The sequence below is a fragment of the Micropterus salmoides genome, unplaced genomic scaffold (assembly GCF_014851395.1).
Source record: "Micropterus salmoides isolate LMB-PRFRI ecotype aquatic unplaced genomic scaffold, ASM1485139v1 Ms_hic_scaffold_19, whole genome shotgun sequence".
NCBI classification, from domain to species: domain Eukaryota; kingdom Metazoa; phylum Chordata; class Actinopteri; order Centrarchiformes; family Centrarchidae; genus Micropterus; species Micropterus salmoides.
Genome location: NW_024041039.1, coordinates 26,518,997 through 26,536,439, shown reverse-complemented (window position 1 = coordinate 26,536,439; position 17,443 = coordinate 26,518,997). Strand labels below are relative to the sequence as shown.

Below are 17,443 nucleotides of genomic sequence, written 5' to 3'. Positions count from 1 at the left end.
CCTTTTTGACTTGTGGTGTCTTTTTGTCTGGGCCCCCATGTCACATTGTGAGGTTCTAACAAACGGACTTTCCCCCTCTAAACTTATCAGATGGTTTCATTTAATCAGACCAGAGAGGTAACATTTTACAAAAAGAAAAGATTGTTAAAAGGTTTTTGAAAAAATACTACAAGAGGTTTGTAGTAAAACTTTGCTTTTTCTTCTTTCGTACCCCAATAAGCATCTTACCAGCCCCGGCAGATGTATCTTGTGACCCTTTGGAGGGGCCGAGCACTGGATTGGAAACCACTGGACAATATCGCTAACTGTAGGCTATATAAGGTATTTAAAACTAGCTCCACCTTGACCAATTACAGAAGTAAAATGCTGCATACACAGTAATGAATTCATATAAACAATCTATAAAATATTCAGTGATATGCTAGCCATTTCTCTGCAGAACGGATGGGGCCTTCTTCTACTTTTGATATTTTCAAGTAAGCCTACATTTTGCTAATGATACTTTTGTACTTTTACTTAAGTAATATTTAAAATGCAGGTCTTTTTCTTGTAATTTCTTGTAATTGAAAATCTTTTACACTGGAGTACCACTGGTACTAGTTATAGTGGAAGAGTAGAGGATATTTTCTTTTCATTTTGCATTTTAGAGAAATAAATATAGCCTATGTATATATGTACACACTGAACAAAATTATAAACGCAAACACTTTTGTTTTTGCCTCCATTCATCATGAGCTGAACTCAAAGATGTAAGACTTTCTCTATGTACACAAAAGGTCTATTTCTCTCAAATATTGTTTACAAATCTGTCAGAATCTGTGTTAGTGAGCACTTCTCCTTTGCTGAGATAATCCAACCCCCTTACAGGTGTGGCATATCAAGATGCTGATCGGACAGCATGGGTATTGCACAGGTGTGCCTTAAGCTTATGCTATGCAACTTTTTGAGCAATGTTGCTGGGCAATGTTGCTAGTGCCCAGTCCGACTATGTTTTGAAACGGGTAGCAGTGGTGTGGGTTGGGTGGCGGAGTGGTTGGGGAAGGGGATTACGGTAGTAATCACATTGACGGCAACGTTGCCCTGCACGATTGCTCTAAAAGTTGCTCCGTGTATCATCAGCTGGCCACATATATACATTATTTTGTTTGTTTGTTTTTAATTGTGGAAGACTATACCGAGAAGACAGCAATGCAACGGGATGCCAACTGCCGTAAACCTCAAACAAAACAGACCTCGGCTGTTACGAGGAGACTTGAAGGCAGCATGAATCAACCTGCCTGTTGTCTGGTGGCAGCCAATGGGAGGGCGGTGCTTTTGACGTGCTAACGCGCATGTCCTCGGAGGGCCACACGTGGTTTGTGTAAACCACGCACGCAGACTCAAGCAGCGGTTCAGAAATGGCGGCCGATGGAGCCAGTTCTTCGCTGCAGCTACCCTGCGTTTTTTCACCCAAATCACGACAGTACTTAGCGTTGTGTGCCCAGGATGGCAGGCTTCGCGTTTGGAACACAGACAGCAAAACACTTCACCAAGAATATGTGCCTTCAGCCCATTTGAGTGCTACATGTATCTGCATAGCCTGGGGACCATGCCGGACAGTGAAGGTGCGTAAGACTGCTTTGGTATTTCTGCTGTTAGCTACAGTAGCTAGCTAAGGCCTTAGCAAGTTGTCTGTGATAGTGTCCTATAGAAGTTCGCACTTTTGAAAAGTGTCACTATTCACAAGGCAGATAGCTCTGAAAGCTGGGGAATTTAGGATATGCGTTAATGCGGACGCTTTTATGTATCTGACACATACTTGGTTAGCAGGGTAGCCACGTTAGCTAGCTTTCAACAGCTGCGCAGGACGCACATGTTAGTCCCACATGGTAGTCAAAAAAACGTGAACAATGTCTTAATTTGGGAATTCAGGGCTGAACTAACCCATAAGAATACATGTCGCAGCTCCATTAACTTGAGCAATTATTTCTTATTTTATTTAGGCTGTTAGTACGGTATATAAACTCGTTATTGAAGTTAGCATTAGCCCACCAAAGCTTCGGAAGCGTGTGCCACCATGACACTTTATAAAAAGGAGAGGTTTCAGAAGTTTTACCACGGTGTAACTACTTATAGCTTGTAAACCTTTCCTCTCAAGTTGAACTGTTTACTTTAGGACATACATTTGAATACTGAATCATAATCATGCTTTTTAATACTGCACGGAATGTGCCCATGATATTTTACAGTAGTATTAGTGTCCACTTGCATAACTTTCCGGCAGGTAGTTCAACAAGTGAAATCGTAAAATATCAAGTAGGAGCAGTCAGTCAGAGGACAGCATTTGGTTTTATCAGCTGTCAGTGTGCTGGTGCAGAATGTCATTGGTGGTGTAATAGACTGAGATTTTAATACAAGTAAAGATATAGCCCCAAAGTACCAAGCATTCTTCTCAGTTAATATACACACATTATTTGTAATGTTTACGTGCGTTATCATTGCAAATGTGCTGTGTTTCAGGAGGGACCTCAGAGGAAGAAGAGGAAATCGGAGGCAGGGCAGGTGGAGGAGAAGGCAGACCTGTTGGCGATGGGCACAGCAGCAGGCAGTGTGCTCATCTACAGTACAGCTAAGGGAGCGCTGCACTGTACCCTGGTGAGTTTTAACCTTCTCTGGACATCTGGCTTGTTTATCATATCCTATAGATGGGGAATAAAATATAAGATGTTAAGAATGTAATTGTAACTGGGAAAGGTTATTTCACACACTTCCTAAAATTATTTTCAAGGCATGTGGGAGACCTGTTATTTGGAAATGACGTATGTCAAAAGAACATTATTTTGGTGCCACTGCTAACTATCATTTTCCATCTCTGCCAGGATGGCGGCCATAGTGGGGGAGTGAATTGTGTCCAGTGGCACCCTGAAGACAGTTTACTATACAGCGGCTCAGATGATACACACATCATCGAGTGGGACCTGCAGACAGGCAAGGCGCGATGGTCAGTATCTAGTTTATTTGTATTCATTTAAATGAATATGGGAAATAATTTAAGAGTGCTATCTAATTTGGGAATAAGATGTGTGGCCAGAATGGACTCTAACCAAAGAACACATTGAGTCGCATTGATTGCTTTGATAAAAATGTATATAGGATGCTGTTAGATTTAACATTTCACTTGCAAGAGTGAGATAGTCTGTCATACAGACCCAGATGAAATGGGAATATATTTAGAGAGCAGGGATAAATAATGCTAAAATAAAAATAGTCATTTATAATTCCATTAATCCATGCATGAGTACAGTATTGGTTATCTTAAGCAGTAACAGAATTTTTGTGAATTAATGAAATAGAAAAACACATTGGGTTCTGCTGCAGATTTCAGAACAGGGCTGATGTGTAAGGGAGAGTGGGGTTCAGTTTGTCACAAGTGACGTCATTTAACTGCATTATTGTCTACAGTATAACAATATATATTTAAAGCTAGACAGTAATGGTGTTAGAAAACATTTGCTGTTATTTAGGATGGGAGAAACATGTAAACATTTAGAAAGGACGTTGGTGACCGAGGACATTTAGGGCTTCAAACTAACCTTTTCACCACCTTCCCAAAATTTATAAAAGGGGAGCACTAACGTGGTTCCACAGCAGCCACGCTGACGAGGCTTTTTTGTTTATCGGTGTGGCGAGTGCAGACAGTTGTTGAAAAATGTCAGATATCGGCCTAATTAATTGGCTTATCACTACCACTGTGAGGATATGTTCTACACTTGCATTTATTCTTTTAGCTGACTTACAATTGCTATATCAGTCAGAGGTCACATGCCTCTGGAGCAACGAGGGGTTAAGTGTCTTGCTCAGGGACACAATGGTGGATAAACCCCGGACTCTCACACCAAAGGCATAGTCTTATCCATTGCGCCATCGCCACCCCTGACATTCTGACATTCCAGAAGCACACATTGCTTTAGGGAAAATTACAATAAAATTTAGAAGAGTTGCAAGACAGAGTCTGTTGCTCTAAACTACAAAACACACGGCCTGATTCACGATAGTGAACTGGTGTTACTGATTATGACTTTGAAATCACAAATGATAATTGAGTCCAGTTACCCTTGATTTTAATCTTCTTTGGATAACTATGGCCTGAATGACTGAGAACTTCCACAGCAGACACTAACCACAGTGAAGTGAAGTATGTTATAGTGAAATAATAAATGCATTGTCCATAAAACCTAGATCTAAAATATTTTTGCTGGCACAAAATAGGTGGAAGTGTTGTCATAGTTATGTATTTTTAGTGTACATATTTCTCTATTATTCCCTCATGCAACTTATGTGCCCATCAAACTGAAGGAGGCGCTCTGAGGCAGCACCTGGTATTCTACATCTGACACAAACTCTGACACAATGTATTGAAACAGTGCGCTTCACTGGACTGAAACAAGCGTTGATATCATCCGCCCTTCTCTAGCAGGTATAGAATGAGTTAACGACAGATGACATGACCTGCTGTCGGTGGCGTTTGTCATTGTACCCGTTGAAAGCAACAGCCAGGGCCTGCTACAAATGAGAGGCCTGCTACCTAAATGTTTTGTACATTGCTCTTTGCTAACCTTAAACAGCTATATGCAAAAAAGACTTGTTTCACCCCTTTTGATTGTGACTGAGCCAACACTGCAACATGCTGCTCTAAAGAATTACAGCATAGCCAACCTTACGATGTGATTGATCTATTAGTCGCCTGCTGACCTGAATTAGACCGATCCTACAACATCTTTTCTCATGATCCATTGAATTACTTCAAGATGATGCTCACACCCTAAATGTGTGGCCTTTTGTTGGGGGGGTGGGTAATATGGCCCTAAAATAATATCACAATTTTTCAGTGTATTTCTGCTATAATGATATGAAATGACAATATGATAAAATACTGAGAAATATATTTGCTTTAGAACTCACATTAGCTGTCGAGCTCCCCTCGTACTCTACGGGTACTTCTACTTGAGGTGGTGAAATAAGTTTGTTGTGTCGTTGAACTTGCCGTGGTTGGTTGTACATCTGATCTTTTGTAGCGAAACCACTTCAACTCTACTGAAGGGGCTCCTCTTTTTGGGACCAACTCCTCCACCGTGGAGCCAGTAACTGTTACTTTCGCTTTCAGAAAATAGAGAAAAATATGACAGGGTTTGTGTAGTTCTGTGACACACTGGGGGATGTGTCAGAGTAGGGGATTGAACCCGTGTCTATCACACTAATGACGTGTGTCATTTTGTTCTCATTGCTGTAAACCTTCAGCTGCTTTCATATTGTCAGACCATCAACTCTCAAAGTTTGCCCATGCTCCCTCAGAGAAAAAGTTAAATGCATTATTTTGGTGCAAATGGTGATGTAAACAGCAACAAAAGTCAACAAATGTATTTAATATTTTTCTAGCAACCCTTAATCAAAGAATAGAAAATAATTCACTAACATTTTATTGTGTGTTTTTTTTTGTTTTGTTTGTTTTTAACATTTAATGGACACATATGTTTTTATACTTTCTGTGAATATAATTCAATTAATCTTATTTCCATCCTGTATAGACACCTTATTTTGAAAACTGGACGTTGTCACATGTGTATCCTCGCGCTAAATTCATCAAGTCCGACCCAATTTGATAAATATTTGTCGTATGTGGTTCTCGTATCATGTAACATGAAGACTTCACAGCCTCTCTTCAGGTAGGACTCTCATACTGCAACACTTGTCTTTGTAAAGAGAGAAACTGACAGGATAAAGTCACTAACCTGTCGTTTCAGTGGATTTACCATAAAGGCTTGAATACGTGTGCACTCCAAATTTACGCGCGGCTAGCATAATCGTCATCTCACAAATGAGTGACAGAAACACACGGTTACCGTAGTTACCTCAAAATAAAAGTGGTAGTCTCGAGTTGGATGCCAAATTATGTGAGCGTGTGAGCTTAACAGCAGTGCCCACAACACACGTTAGAGGTCTGAAATGTTGTTGTGAGATGTGTAAAAATATTTTTGGTTCATTTTGAAACTATGGTGGAGCACATAAGACTGTGGCGGGCTGCCATGGTCTCTTTAATTAATAGGAAACACTGTATATAGTATGACGGTATTTGTATTTTTAAAAAACTGTTGGATGGGTACTCGCACCTTGACACGTGTCGTTGTGTGATGCGCTGCAGCTCAGCCAACACGGCTCTGAATCTTCAAATGCTTTGGATGCTGCACAAAGGACTTAAACATCACTTCCTGTGTCCCCTATTTGGTGGTAGAGAACAAATACCCTGTATTGGAACCAGTGAATAGGCTTATTTTCTACTTTCTTAGCACCACCTACTGGTGGTTGCAAAAAGAGGAAGTGAGCTAATGGTAAATAGTCAGGATGACAGGAAGTAGAGTTTAGGAACTTCCTTTTCCACATGGGCTCTTAGAGGAAGCATCAGCTTAACAATCCTTGCAATCCTGTGCCTTAAAGTCCACCAAACGGCTTTGTCCTTTTACTATGCTGTCCTCACTAAAACACGTTGCCTGCAACAACTTTTAGTGAGGACGGCATACACCTGCTAATTATACGTTATGTACCAGTACGTAACATATTTCACACAAATCGGGTGATTGTGACACTCCAAGAGTATGTGAAACACATCGTGGGGGTAGGGATGGGCGATATGGCAAAAAATGTTCATCATTTGATGTCAATAATTATCACGATAAATGTCAAATCGTTATTTCTTTTTTAAGTATAAAGGCAGATTTCTGCTCGTGAGAGAAAGTTGATGAAACCAGATGGTTAATTGTGGTTTTACACTTTCCAAACTGTGAATCACTTCACAAATCTGAGGTAGAAGATTCAAAACAATTATGATAAAATCTTTTCAGTCCCTTTTTCCTCAACAAAGTAAAACTTTGTTCATAATTCAAATGAATTTAATCAAACATTTATTGAATATTTGTTATTGAGGAAAATTATATAAAATAACGCATCAAAGTGGCTCCCCGACGCATTCCCCACGTGGATGCGACCTATTGCCAGCTCTGCAACAGACATCAGGACAACTCGCAAGCACTGAACTACACCAACTCACATCATTGAAGGCTCTACAATCATGCATTTAGTATCAACTGTATTTTAACACCTTCTTTCATGTGACTGATTTACTAGCAGCACAGCCAGCAAGTATAGTCATCAACGGTAATGTCGCCATGAATTCTCACTTGATGTTCAGTAAAGCCCATTTGTGGCCCGCAAAGTGCTTTGGAGAGAGTGGTGGGAGTGTTTTGTGCATTTCCTACTTCTATCAGGTCGAGTGCAATATTAAGTGAAATGTATCTGTAAAGTTTCAGGCTCTTCACTTAAATTTGAAAAAGGGGAAAAACATGCTGTGGCAGAAAACATTATACAGTAAAGTGCTACTTGGATCAGATGATGGAGAACACCTGATCTCCTGATCCTATAATGTCAACAAGAGAAGAAATAGAGCCCTATAACATGCTAAACCTTCTCCAAAATACAGAAACAATTTTCTTTTTCTTTTTTCACAGTAAGTGGAAGGCAGACCGTGCAGCAGTGACCAGTCTGTGTGTGAGCCCTGATGGGAAACTGCTTCTTTCAGCCGGTCAGATAATCAAGATGTGGGACTTGGACACCAAGGAGGTTTACAGGGTGATTGTCTTATTTACACAGCTGATTTAAATTCCTACTCAATTTTTAAAGTGATTGAATGTACATATGCTTGAAGCCACACTTGTGAAGGATCTACGCTATGAAGTGAGTTTCCTGTCTAAATTCAGAGAAACAATGAAGGTTAAAGACCGGGAAAACATGACTGACCTTTCTAACAAAATTGACTCAACCATCTTTCTTTTTGTTGTTCTCTCTGCAGAAGTTCACGGGCCACTCCACGGCTGTGACGACCCTGCGCTTTGCCACCACGCGGCCTCCTGACAGCAATGGTCTCTATTTCCTGTCCGGTGCCGCGCACGATCGGTTGCTCAGTGTTTGGTGAGTAAACACACAACAGCCAGAGCTCATTTCGGTTGAAAGTGTTGGCACGTAGTCGCGCGCATCATTTAAAAGGTACTGCTGTTGGGCTGGTTTTGATTGCCATGCTTATTTTCATGTCCCCACTGTAGGCAAGTACGACAAGACGGAAAAGACAAGAATTCAGTGGTGTCCTTCACCCTGACGGATGAGCCACAACACATCGACCTGGTCACTTCCAACAGCAAGGAAGAGGTCCGAGTGGAGACATGCTTTAGTTTATAGTAGGAGTGTAATGATGCATTTATTTGTGCTGAACAGTTTAGTTTCATCAATGGAATAACTGCAGTCTGTATTGACTTGTGCAAAACTGGTTAATAATAGTGATTCTGAAATAAGAATATGGGTTTGCTTACATTATTCAACATATTGTTGAACCCAATTTGAGCTATTGAAATGGCAAAAAGAGTGTTTGCCACTGTGGGTTATCCATCCATGTTTATTTTGGAAGCCCTCAGGATGTAAGCACGCTTTAAGCCACTCTATAATGTTCCTTCATGTGGTGTACTTATGTCGGGAGCCCTACAGACATATTGTTTGTTTACATAACCTGTTTACCATATGCAAATGTTTGTTTGTGTGGTATTTTGTTTTACACAGGCGGTGAGGCTGGCAGTGGTGTGTAAGGATGGGCAGCTGCATCTCTTTGAGCACTTTTTAAATGGGTAAGCCCTTAAAACACTGTACACTGTACTGGGAAACATGGCAGTGTAAGATAGCTGTATGAAATATATCAACACTTAATTTTATTTGAAGAGACGGTTTGTATTAAGAGTCTTATGTTTCCTTCAGTTCACTCTTCTTAGGCCGGTTTCACACCTATACTTTGTTTGCTCTGGTCAGAATCAGGTGAAGAGTTTGTAAACTTGGAGCGTTTTCCCCTTGGTACAGTTTTTTTTTTTTCTTCCCCAGACTGAAAAATCCAAGAGAACAAAATGCATCCCTACAAACCATGGGCGCTCCTCAAGTCTCTTAATTGCATCCACGTTTCCCTCACTTGCGTCTTAGTCCCGCCCACTGGGGAAACCAAGCAGGGAGAGGAGGAACGAGGAAATATGTCTCTAGAGACATGAGACGTCCTTTCCTCCGAAGCGTCACATGAAGCGACGTCCGCTTCTTATCTCATATTCATTTATTGTGAATTCATTATTGAAGAACCGAGAATATGATCCTAGTGTCTTAGGATTTATTGGCTAAATGTTTAAGGGAAATTGATGTAACTCAAAGTCGGCGATTAGTTTTAGGCTTTCGGTTTATTTCCTCTTCTGATAAACCTTAACACAACTCCATACATTTTATTTGCAAGTCACATCACTAGTCACCGATAGATCACTGCATTCCATATTATCAATTGAACAATGTGTTGTTTTTTAGCGCAGCAATGCTTTACTTCTTTCATCTGCTTCAATCAGATGCAGTCGGTGAGATGGGCGGTGTTATTTTCCTTTGCTTGCTTCATCGGAGACTTTAGTGCAGTTTAGTGACTTGTCCTGATTTTGGATCTCAATTAACATTTTATTTAATGTTGCGTACTTGATGTGCTCACGGCTTGTCTAAACATCTGTCCCCACAGGCCTTGTAAGAAGCCCATGTCACCCTCATGTACAGTGCAGATGTCGGACACAAAGGACTCCCCAGTGCCAATCCCACTACTGGCTGCTGCCCTCGGAGCTGATACACGGACTGTGCTGCTGGCATACGGCAGCCACTTACAGCCTGTCATGGAGAAAGTGGTGAGTACACAGGAGGTTGGGTTTAACTGCGATAAAGATTTGCTTGGACAGCCATGTTTTTGCACCAAGCTGCTTCTCCATATCCTCTTATAAGGCTATTATATGTTTTAGTGAGAAGCAAGTGAGATGTATGGCATTATGTTTGTGATTGACAACTTAGTGCAAAGCTACTACATAAAGGGATAAAGTGTTATTATTAAAAACAGTATTACTAAATGCTTGACAGTATAAATGATTTAAATCTCGATGATTTAAAAATGTATGTCAGCTGTTAGATGAAGATTTGTTTTGACTGCTCAGTTTGTGGCCTACAGAGAAAGCATAATATAAATCATGTCTTTATTAGTGAATTGTTGAATGTCACCAGCTTCAGATAAATAATTACCGATATTATCTGCCATGCTTGCCCCTCATATCTGTACAGGAGATCAACACAGCAGAGAGACACATCTGTTTGACCCGGGATGTTCGGACCAGCTTGTCCCTTTCCATGGAAACCAGCGTTTCCAAGGTAACAATCCAGTTGTACTCTGGTTAATATGAGTCAAGAAGACCTATACACACAGTCTGGGCATGTTCGCCAGACTTTATATGGCCACATTTGCCACTCCATGCGCACTGTAGATTGATTTAAACTGTAACCATGACTGAAGATGAAAATGTGAGATTGTGTTGTTCCAGGTGAAAACACCTATTGTCAACACCAAGAGCAGAGTGTTGGTCCCAGGGCTTCCTGGTCACCAGGCCCCGGTCAAGGGAACCTCACAGGGACCAGAGAAAAGGAAAAAAGATACAGACACCAAAGAGGTGGGTTCAGTGTTGATGAAGCACCAAACAGAGGCTCGCTGCAGGTTTTTCTTTCTCATGGCCTTTTGGCACAGACTCCAAACAACGTAATGAGTAGAAGTGTTAGCACTACAGTGATGAGTCACACCATTCATAAAGGGCCGGTACATGTTCTTAATATGTTATCTATTAAAACTGATCAGAAGAACACTTTAAATTGTGAGAGCAGTGTGCTCGTTGACCAAATAAATATCTGCATCAGTCCACTCCTTTCATTTTGCAGTAGTTGGAGATATCTTGATTCATTTACTAACTTCTGTGAGTGAAACTAAAAATGGAATTGCAGGTGAAGAAATCACGTTTTTTTGGGCGACTTTATAAAACATACTGCTGACAAAGAAAATCAATGCACGTTATACACGCGGACATGGTAAACATGGTGTTATATTGCCATTGGGCTGTGGATGCTTTCAGATTAGTTGTATGTGATGTAATAAACCTGCGTAAATATCTCTGCTCTCCTGTAGATGTCAATAGCGGAGCGACTAGGTGAAATTGATCTATCGACAGTCTCTGAGAAGGGAGCTCCTAGAGGGACGGCCTCTTTACAGACTGACAACTTTGCAGTGCTGCTGGTGCAGGGCTTGGAGAGCAACGACGCCAACATCCTAAATGTAAGTGTTCTTCTCAGAGTCCGGGCTCTGAAATGTAACATTCAGTGTAGTTAGATGGAAAAGTGATTTTCCCAAGTTTGTTTTCCCTTAAGCATGTGCTCTTTTGCTATTCTAAAGTTTAAAAAGTTGATCTGGGTGTGAACATTTAAACTCAATCTCCCCAAACAGCAAGTGTGAATGTTTAGGCTTTCATAAGCTCAAACCTGTAAAAGGTTTTACAGTAAGGAAGTTGACTTGAATCTCCTGGATATTCAGCTCATCTAGCTGTGAGCACTACTTAACCTTTCTACTATGCATGTGCAAATCTTAATAACCCCCCCCCCCCCCCCCCCCTACAGAAAGTTTTTCAGACTCGCAAGGAGGTGGTGATAAAGAAAACAGTTGCTCGGTTACCCCTCCCTGCTGTTTTACCTTTGGTTGAAGAGGTGAGAGTTAATTTTTTGGATGAGTTTCCTTTTTGTGTTTGAAACAGCAGTCTTTCTCTAAGCTGCATTAACCTGCACAGATCGTCGGTCACACTGACAGTTTTTAAATCAGACCTTTATCTCTCTTTCTGTAGATCACAAAGAGGCTCCAAGGGCACCCTTTTATGTAAGTTGAAGCTTGAGAGATTGACTAAGGATTTAATTGGCTTAAGATCAGTTTTTGTACACATTAGTCACTAATGCAGACACTTGAGTTTGTGCTGCTGCTTTTTACTTCGCATTATATAAACAATGTGTCCCATCACACGGATATGTACAGTCGGGCCGTTGTGGGTCCCTCTTGACAGCAGATACATTTGTTCCTTCCAACAGGGCAGTTTTAATGGTACGGTGGCTCAAGGCTGTACTCATTCAGCACACATCATACCTGGCATCGGTAAGTCCACTTTACCAACGTCACATTCTGCCTGGACTGCAGCTCTAAACCAGCAGATTTCAGTTTGTTGATGCCTCTTTGACTTGTACTGTTCTGCCTTCTGCACAGATGCACCGTTTAGGCCCTCCCCACTATGCATTTGTGATTGCACTAAGCACCGCATGCGGCAGTTTAAATAACACAAGAAAAAAACCACCCAGCATCCTTCTGTGCATATCTCTGCCCTTTTGTCGACATTCACATTTAATCTTATTTAGATCTACAGTCATTACCTCCACCACACAGCAGAGATTATGTGATTGACTCAGACAGTCTGTCAGTTTGTGTGACTAAGACCAAAATATCTCCATAACCAGCAGCTAAAAATCCAGTTTCTGTGCACATTGATGCTCAAAATACAAGGAAACCGTCAGCTAGCTATCAATCAGATTTTCTGTTGGGTCATACAGTACATTTGCTGTACAGATTGATCTTAACAAGAGGAAACCTTAACCCAGGACATATACCCTTAAACTTCCATGAACTATTGTCTTCCCCTTACTCCAATTTAAATGTGAAATCTACTGGATAGCCTTGTGTTTACATTATATGAAAGCAATAGTTAATGGGTGAAGTGAGACCCTGTCAGAGGTCTCCTCATCGACGTGTTAGTTTTCTCTGCTGGTGAAACATCTTTACCTTTTGACTGATCCATCTGTGTATCCAACAGCTGCCAGACCTGGTTACCCAGCTGGGAGTGCTTTATCACATGATAGAGAGCAGGGTGAAGATGTTCCACAAGCTAACAAAGCTGCATGGGAAACTGTATCTCCTAATGACACAGGTAGGTGGAATGATGTACAGAAATAAACTCTGTATCTTTGTTTTATAAATGCCAGGCCTCCCCCAGCTCACGGTTTCAAACTTGACTATGTTCTGTAAGCTCCAAGACATTGTGCGTGTGCTGAGAGGATGGTTGCATTTGGGATAATCAAATCAGGGACTGTGGAAGAGTGAAGGGAGAGTGGTATCTATAGAGTCACACATGCCCTCACTCAGTCGACAACTGCCCATTCTTTCTTTGCAAACAGCATATAGTACAACAAATGCGTGTGAACTTTTAAAACTGAATACATTTGTCTGTCTGCTACTGGTATTTATTTTAAACCTCCAACCCAGTCCCCAAGCACATCTGTCCTACAAGGAGAATGATCTGTCCAAAAAATGCAGAGTTCTACTTGTGACCTTGTCAAATAAGTCTTTCCACATTGTCTGGTTCTGTCAGCTTCTAGCCATGTCCCTGCCATTACCATCACAATAAATTGAGACAAAGATGCATCTGCTGATTTTACAAAGATGATTATCTGTTCCAAAAATGTAAAGCTGACAGACAGCTGACAGCTCACAACAGACGTTGTGTGGAGAGTGGTCAGCAGGCGATCTGCTTGAGAACAGACATTCTTCTTTGCAGGTTCAGATTGGCCGTGTGCCCTCATCTAGACAACGAATTCAGACACACATGTATATTATCCCACTGTAATTTTAGAATCATTAACCTGCTGCATAAAACCACACATGAATGGTGATGCATCATTCTGACAAGATATGTGTAAATTGCCATCTATTTGCATCAATGAAGTCACTGTTGGAGGCGCCTCTGCAGGGATGGGACTTCACAGGAACTTTATTTGTTCTTCGTTCACAAAGAATACACATGTTTTTGCTCCACTTGATCCTGCTGCAAATCATTTGAATATTACAAGTGCAACATTATGCGACTGTTGTGTGATTTCAAAGTGATGCTTTGTAAAACTTAACATGACGCCAGATTGTATAACATGCCCTTTTTTTGTACGCAAGGATGCATTTAATCAGCCAGTGACTTTTGGACAAAACAATCTGAAATGAAAAAGAACAGAATCATGGTCTGCACAAAATCCTTCATTGCATCTCTTAATACCCATCTTCCCTTTCACCACTAGGTGGCGACAAGTGACAGCAGCAACACAGTGGCGGATGTTGACCACACAGCAAAGCTGGTGTATGAGGAGGGTAAGTGTTTGTTCCTCTTGTGGTATCCCTGTTTATGTTCATTCTCACTAATCTTCTGCTTCCCTGTCTTTGTTTGTTAAAACCTTTTTCTCAGTGAAATGCCAATTCTGAAGGCCCTTCAAATCTCATGTGTAGAATCATAACCTCAGGCAGTCCATCAGTCCCAGTGATGGTTCAGTCTGAGCAGTGTGAGTGGCAGCTGACACAGAGAAAATCAGTTTGGTCTCCAGCTCATCAGCTGTACATTTTAGATGCCTGATTGACTGGAGTGACTAGTTAAGGCTGCCGCAGTGCTCCGGGTCACACTTATCCTCTGGTGAAATCACTGCCCTATCAGACGATTGTTTTGTCATTGTTTTGACTGGCATTCATTAGCTCGTCAATTCACCTTAAATCATCTGGGACTCTTCGCGAAGACTGCGCCGAATCGGTTGAGATGTATAAAGGCAACGATGCCGATCATGCAGCCACTTTTGGCGATGCACAGCACGCAAACATGACTCCTGTTGCCTGGCAACCTGACTGGCAGCATTCAGATCCTCCCCTTTGAGAAGAACAACAAGGCCCAGCTCTGTTCAGTCTTTTCTCATTACTGTATAAAACGTTTTATTGAGACACGTAGAAAATTGGCTTTCATGGAAATAATTAAGCTGTGCTTTGAGTTCCCATACCCCTGTCTGTGGTCCAGGATGTGAAGGTTCATTTTAAAAAAGCATTCAGAAAGGGAGCTGATGAACAGGAAGTTGTTACAGTCCGGTGTGGATGTTGTTATGGGTCCGGCATGGGAATGGGATGGGAAGCTTCAGAGTTGTCTGACAGGTTGTGTGGACAGCATGTGTGGTTACAATTGGTGTGATAAATTTTTTTTTTTTCCCTTTGCAAACAATTGTTTTGCTGTATGGGTAACATTTATTATATACTAATTTAAAAAATGTAATTAACCATTCTGTAGCGTAAGCTGGTATAATTAGAGTATATGCAGAAATTTGTCAGAATACAGGATTAGTCTTGGGCTTCATAAATGTACAGCACCCAGAGATTCTGCAGATAATAGTGCTGCCAGGTAGAAAATTGTGCATGTTGTCATGGTGTTATAAAAAAATCAGTGTTTTTTTTTCCCCCTCACAACATGCAGCAGTTGAGAATTGATAGGTAGATCTTACAATAATGGCACTATGCTCTCAAGTTGATCTTTCATCCTCTACTTAGTATCCCTGGCTCTCTTCCTTTCAGTGGAAATGCATGCAAACCTATCATGTAAACCAGCCATGTATTGATGAAAAAAACATAGCCTTTTAAGGTCAGTTTGCCTCATCATGTAATATCTTATTGTCCAGGATCAACCAGTATCCACTCCCCTGAGGCTGTTTTGTTTACGCAAAACTGTCATTTTTATAGTCTCTATTTTGGATAAATCACATCTGCCTTGTCGTCCTGTTCTACAGAATATAAGCATTTTTATAGTTATGGTGTACAACAGTAGAATATTTAGTAACATCTGTATCAAAGTATCTTGGTGACTGTGTTGGCAGCAGATGGTGCCTGGCTCACCTGATGGGCCAGATAGCCTCAGCAAATCAGTGACATTCCTTCCTCCTGCACCTCCTGTCAGCATTGCCATAGCAAAAAGTCTGTGTATTGTCCTTTTTTTACCCTCACTACTTTTTTCCTTGTGTGGGAGAGCCAGCACTGATGTAGTGGACACAGATTTGCAGGATCAGCTGATGGATTTTTTTTCCTTTGTGTTCCCTTCACAGAATCATCTGATGAAGATGATGCCTCCGGTGATGAAGGTCTTCCTGATGGTGACGACTCTGATGTAAGTTATGAAAAAGTGGCTAGCAAGGCAGATCCCAGTGTCTGCTCAAAGAAGTTAGCAGAACGAACACTTCAACAGTTGGGAGAACTGGCTAACCTGGAATGCATGTTTACAAGCTGCTCACATTTTATTAGGTTGTCCATTTTTGAGTTGAGCACTAAGATGGTTATTTTTGGTCCTTCTCAGAACTGGGAGGAGGAGGAGGAGGAGGGGGAGACGATGGAAGAAGACAAGGAGGAACAAGCAGACGATGAAGAGGATCCAGACAGCAGAACAGATTCCAAAGCTAACGGAGAGGAAGAGATGGAGCACGGGAACGAGAGCGAAGAGGAATGAGAACGAATGAGGAGAAATGCCAATCATACATACAATGGAACTGAAAGAGTTATATATATACTTTCATTTTATTTTCATGCTTTTGATTTTATTATCAGAACAAAGTATGGTTTTACAAAATCAATTGACACATGTTGGTGAAACGTGGGCAGCTTGGCCCTCTGCCTCGCCACAAGCGTGGCGCTGTCATGCTCTCTTTTCCCCATGTGAGGAACAGATGCAGGGAGTATGGCAAAACATTCTGCAAAATGAAATTGATGCAAAGCTTCTTCTGCTTCTGCTGTCCGTTCAGTCAGCATCCCAGCTCCACGGCCTGACGAGTTGCATTGGAAGAGATTGAAAATAATTTGGTGTTGCAGTTTGCCTACACTGCAGTCTGCATTCCACGTTTTATGTTATTATGTAATAAGTAGTCTTAGAGTATATTGTATTACGAGCTTAACAGTAGATGAGACAGCACTCTGTGATTGGTTTATTCCAACCCATCTCTGTAGGCCATCTGAAACCCGCCTTGCTCAGCGGGGCCTCACAGATGCAAACACAATGCGGGTGTGGAGTTGGGATGCAAGGCCTCCGGCTGTTTGTTGTACAGAATACTAGTCGATCCAGAGGTGGGGTTGCCAGGAAAGACCATACATCATGTCCCCACACAAATGTAAAACTGTATGTACAGTGAAGTGTTTGTATAAGCTCTTCCCTCTACAGCTGTCCCCCAGAAATCCTGCAGATTAAATGAAAACCTGTAAAGTCTCCTGAATGTGTTTTATTTTTTTGTTTTGTTTTGTTTTCAGATTTGTTGCAGCCCTCTTGTTTTAACCCTGTTCATTTTGTGCGTTTAGTTTCTGGGCATGTCCTGATGTCCACTGCCTTGAACCCATATTCACAGGAGAAAAAGAACATGTGAACTTGAATCAAATAGGTGAATAAATGGGTTTCCAAAATGGTTTACTGTTTTCCTGAATAAGTATTAAGACTGAGTAAAGGGCCAATATCCTGAAGCTATGCAGGATGCTGCTATTTTAATTTTTCGGTTTAAGAAATTGCAATAACATGAAATTTGTTGAAGGCATGTACATATTTTAAGTGACCCAGCCAGGGGGTGATGTGGATAAAATTCTCTTGAAAGAATTAATTTCACAATGAGTTGTTATATACAGTGTGATATA

General features: G+C 41.2%; 1 protein-coding gene across 1 annotated transcript; it reads left to right on the top strand.

Moving 5' to 3' along the window:
• The first annotated feature begins 1,368 nt into the window (after positions 1 to 1,368).
• On the top strand, positions 1,369 to 17,221 carry wdr43 (WD repeat domain 43). Its single transcript, XM_038728823.1, has 18 exons — positions 1,369 to 1,604; positions 2,500 to 2,634; positions 2,859 to 2,980; positions 7,539 to 7,659; positions 7,880 to 7,998; positions 8,130 to 8,232; positions 8,638 to 8,702; positions 9,611 to 9,770; positions 10,195 to 10,281; positions 10,452 to 10,577; positions 11,084 to 11,230; positions 11,569 to 11,655; positions 11,790 to 11,821; positions 12,028 to 12,091; positions 12,801 to 12,914; positions 14,053 to 14,122; positions 15,880 to 15,941; positions 16,128 to 17,221. Exons 1-18 carry the CDS (start codon positions 1,398 to 1,400, stop codon positions 16,275 to 16,277), a joined length of 1,971 nt encoding a protein of 656 aa, XP_038584751.1. The 5' UTR covers positions 1,369 to 1,397; the 3' UTR covers positions 16,278 to 17,221.
• The last annotated feature ends 222 nt before the right edge of the window (positions 17,222 to 17,443 follow it).

Excerpts from the sequence above, each read along its gene's own strand:
- wdr43 (XM_038728823.1), top strand. The coding sequence starts at position 1,398 with ATGGCGGCCGATGGAGCCAGTTCTTCGCTGCAGCTACCCTGCGTTTTT. Across the intron at positions 12,092-12,800 it reads ACACATCATACCTGGCATCG|CTGCCAGACCTGGTTACCCA; the intron begins GTAAGTCCACTT and ends TGTATCCAACAG. Across the intron at positions 14,123-15,879 it reads AAAGCTGGTGTATGAGGAGG|AATCATCTGATGAAGATGAT; the intron begins GTAAGTGTTTGT and ends TTCCCTTCACAG.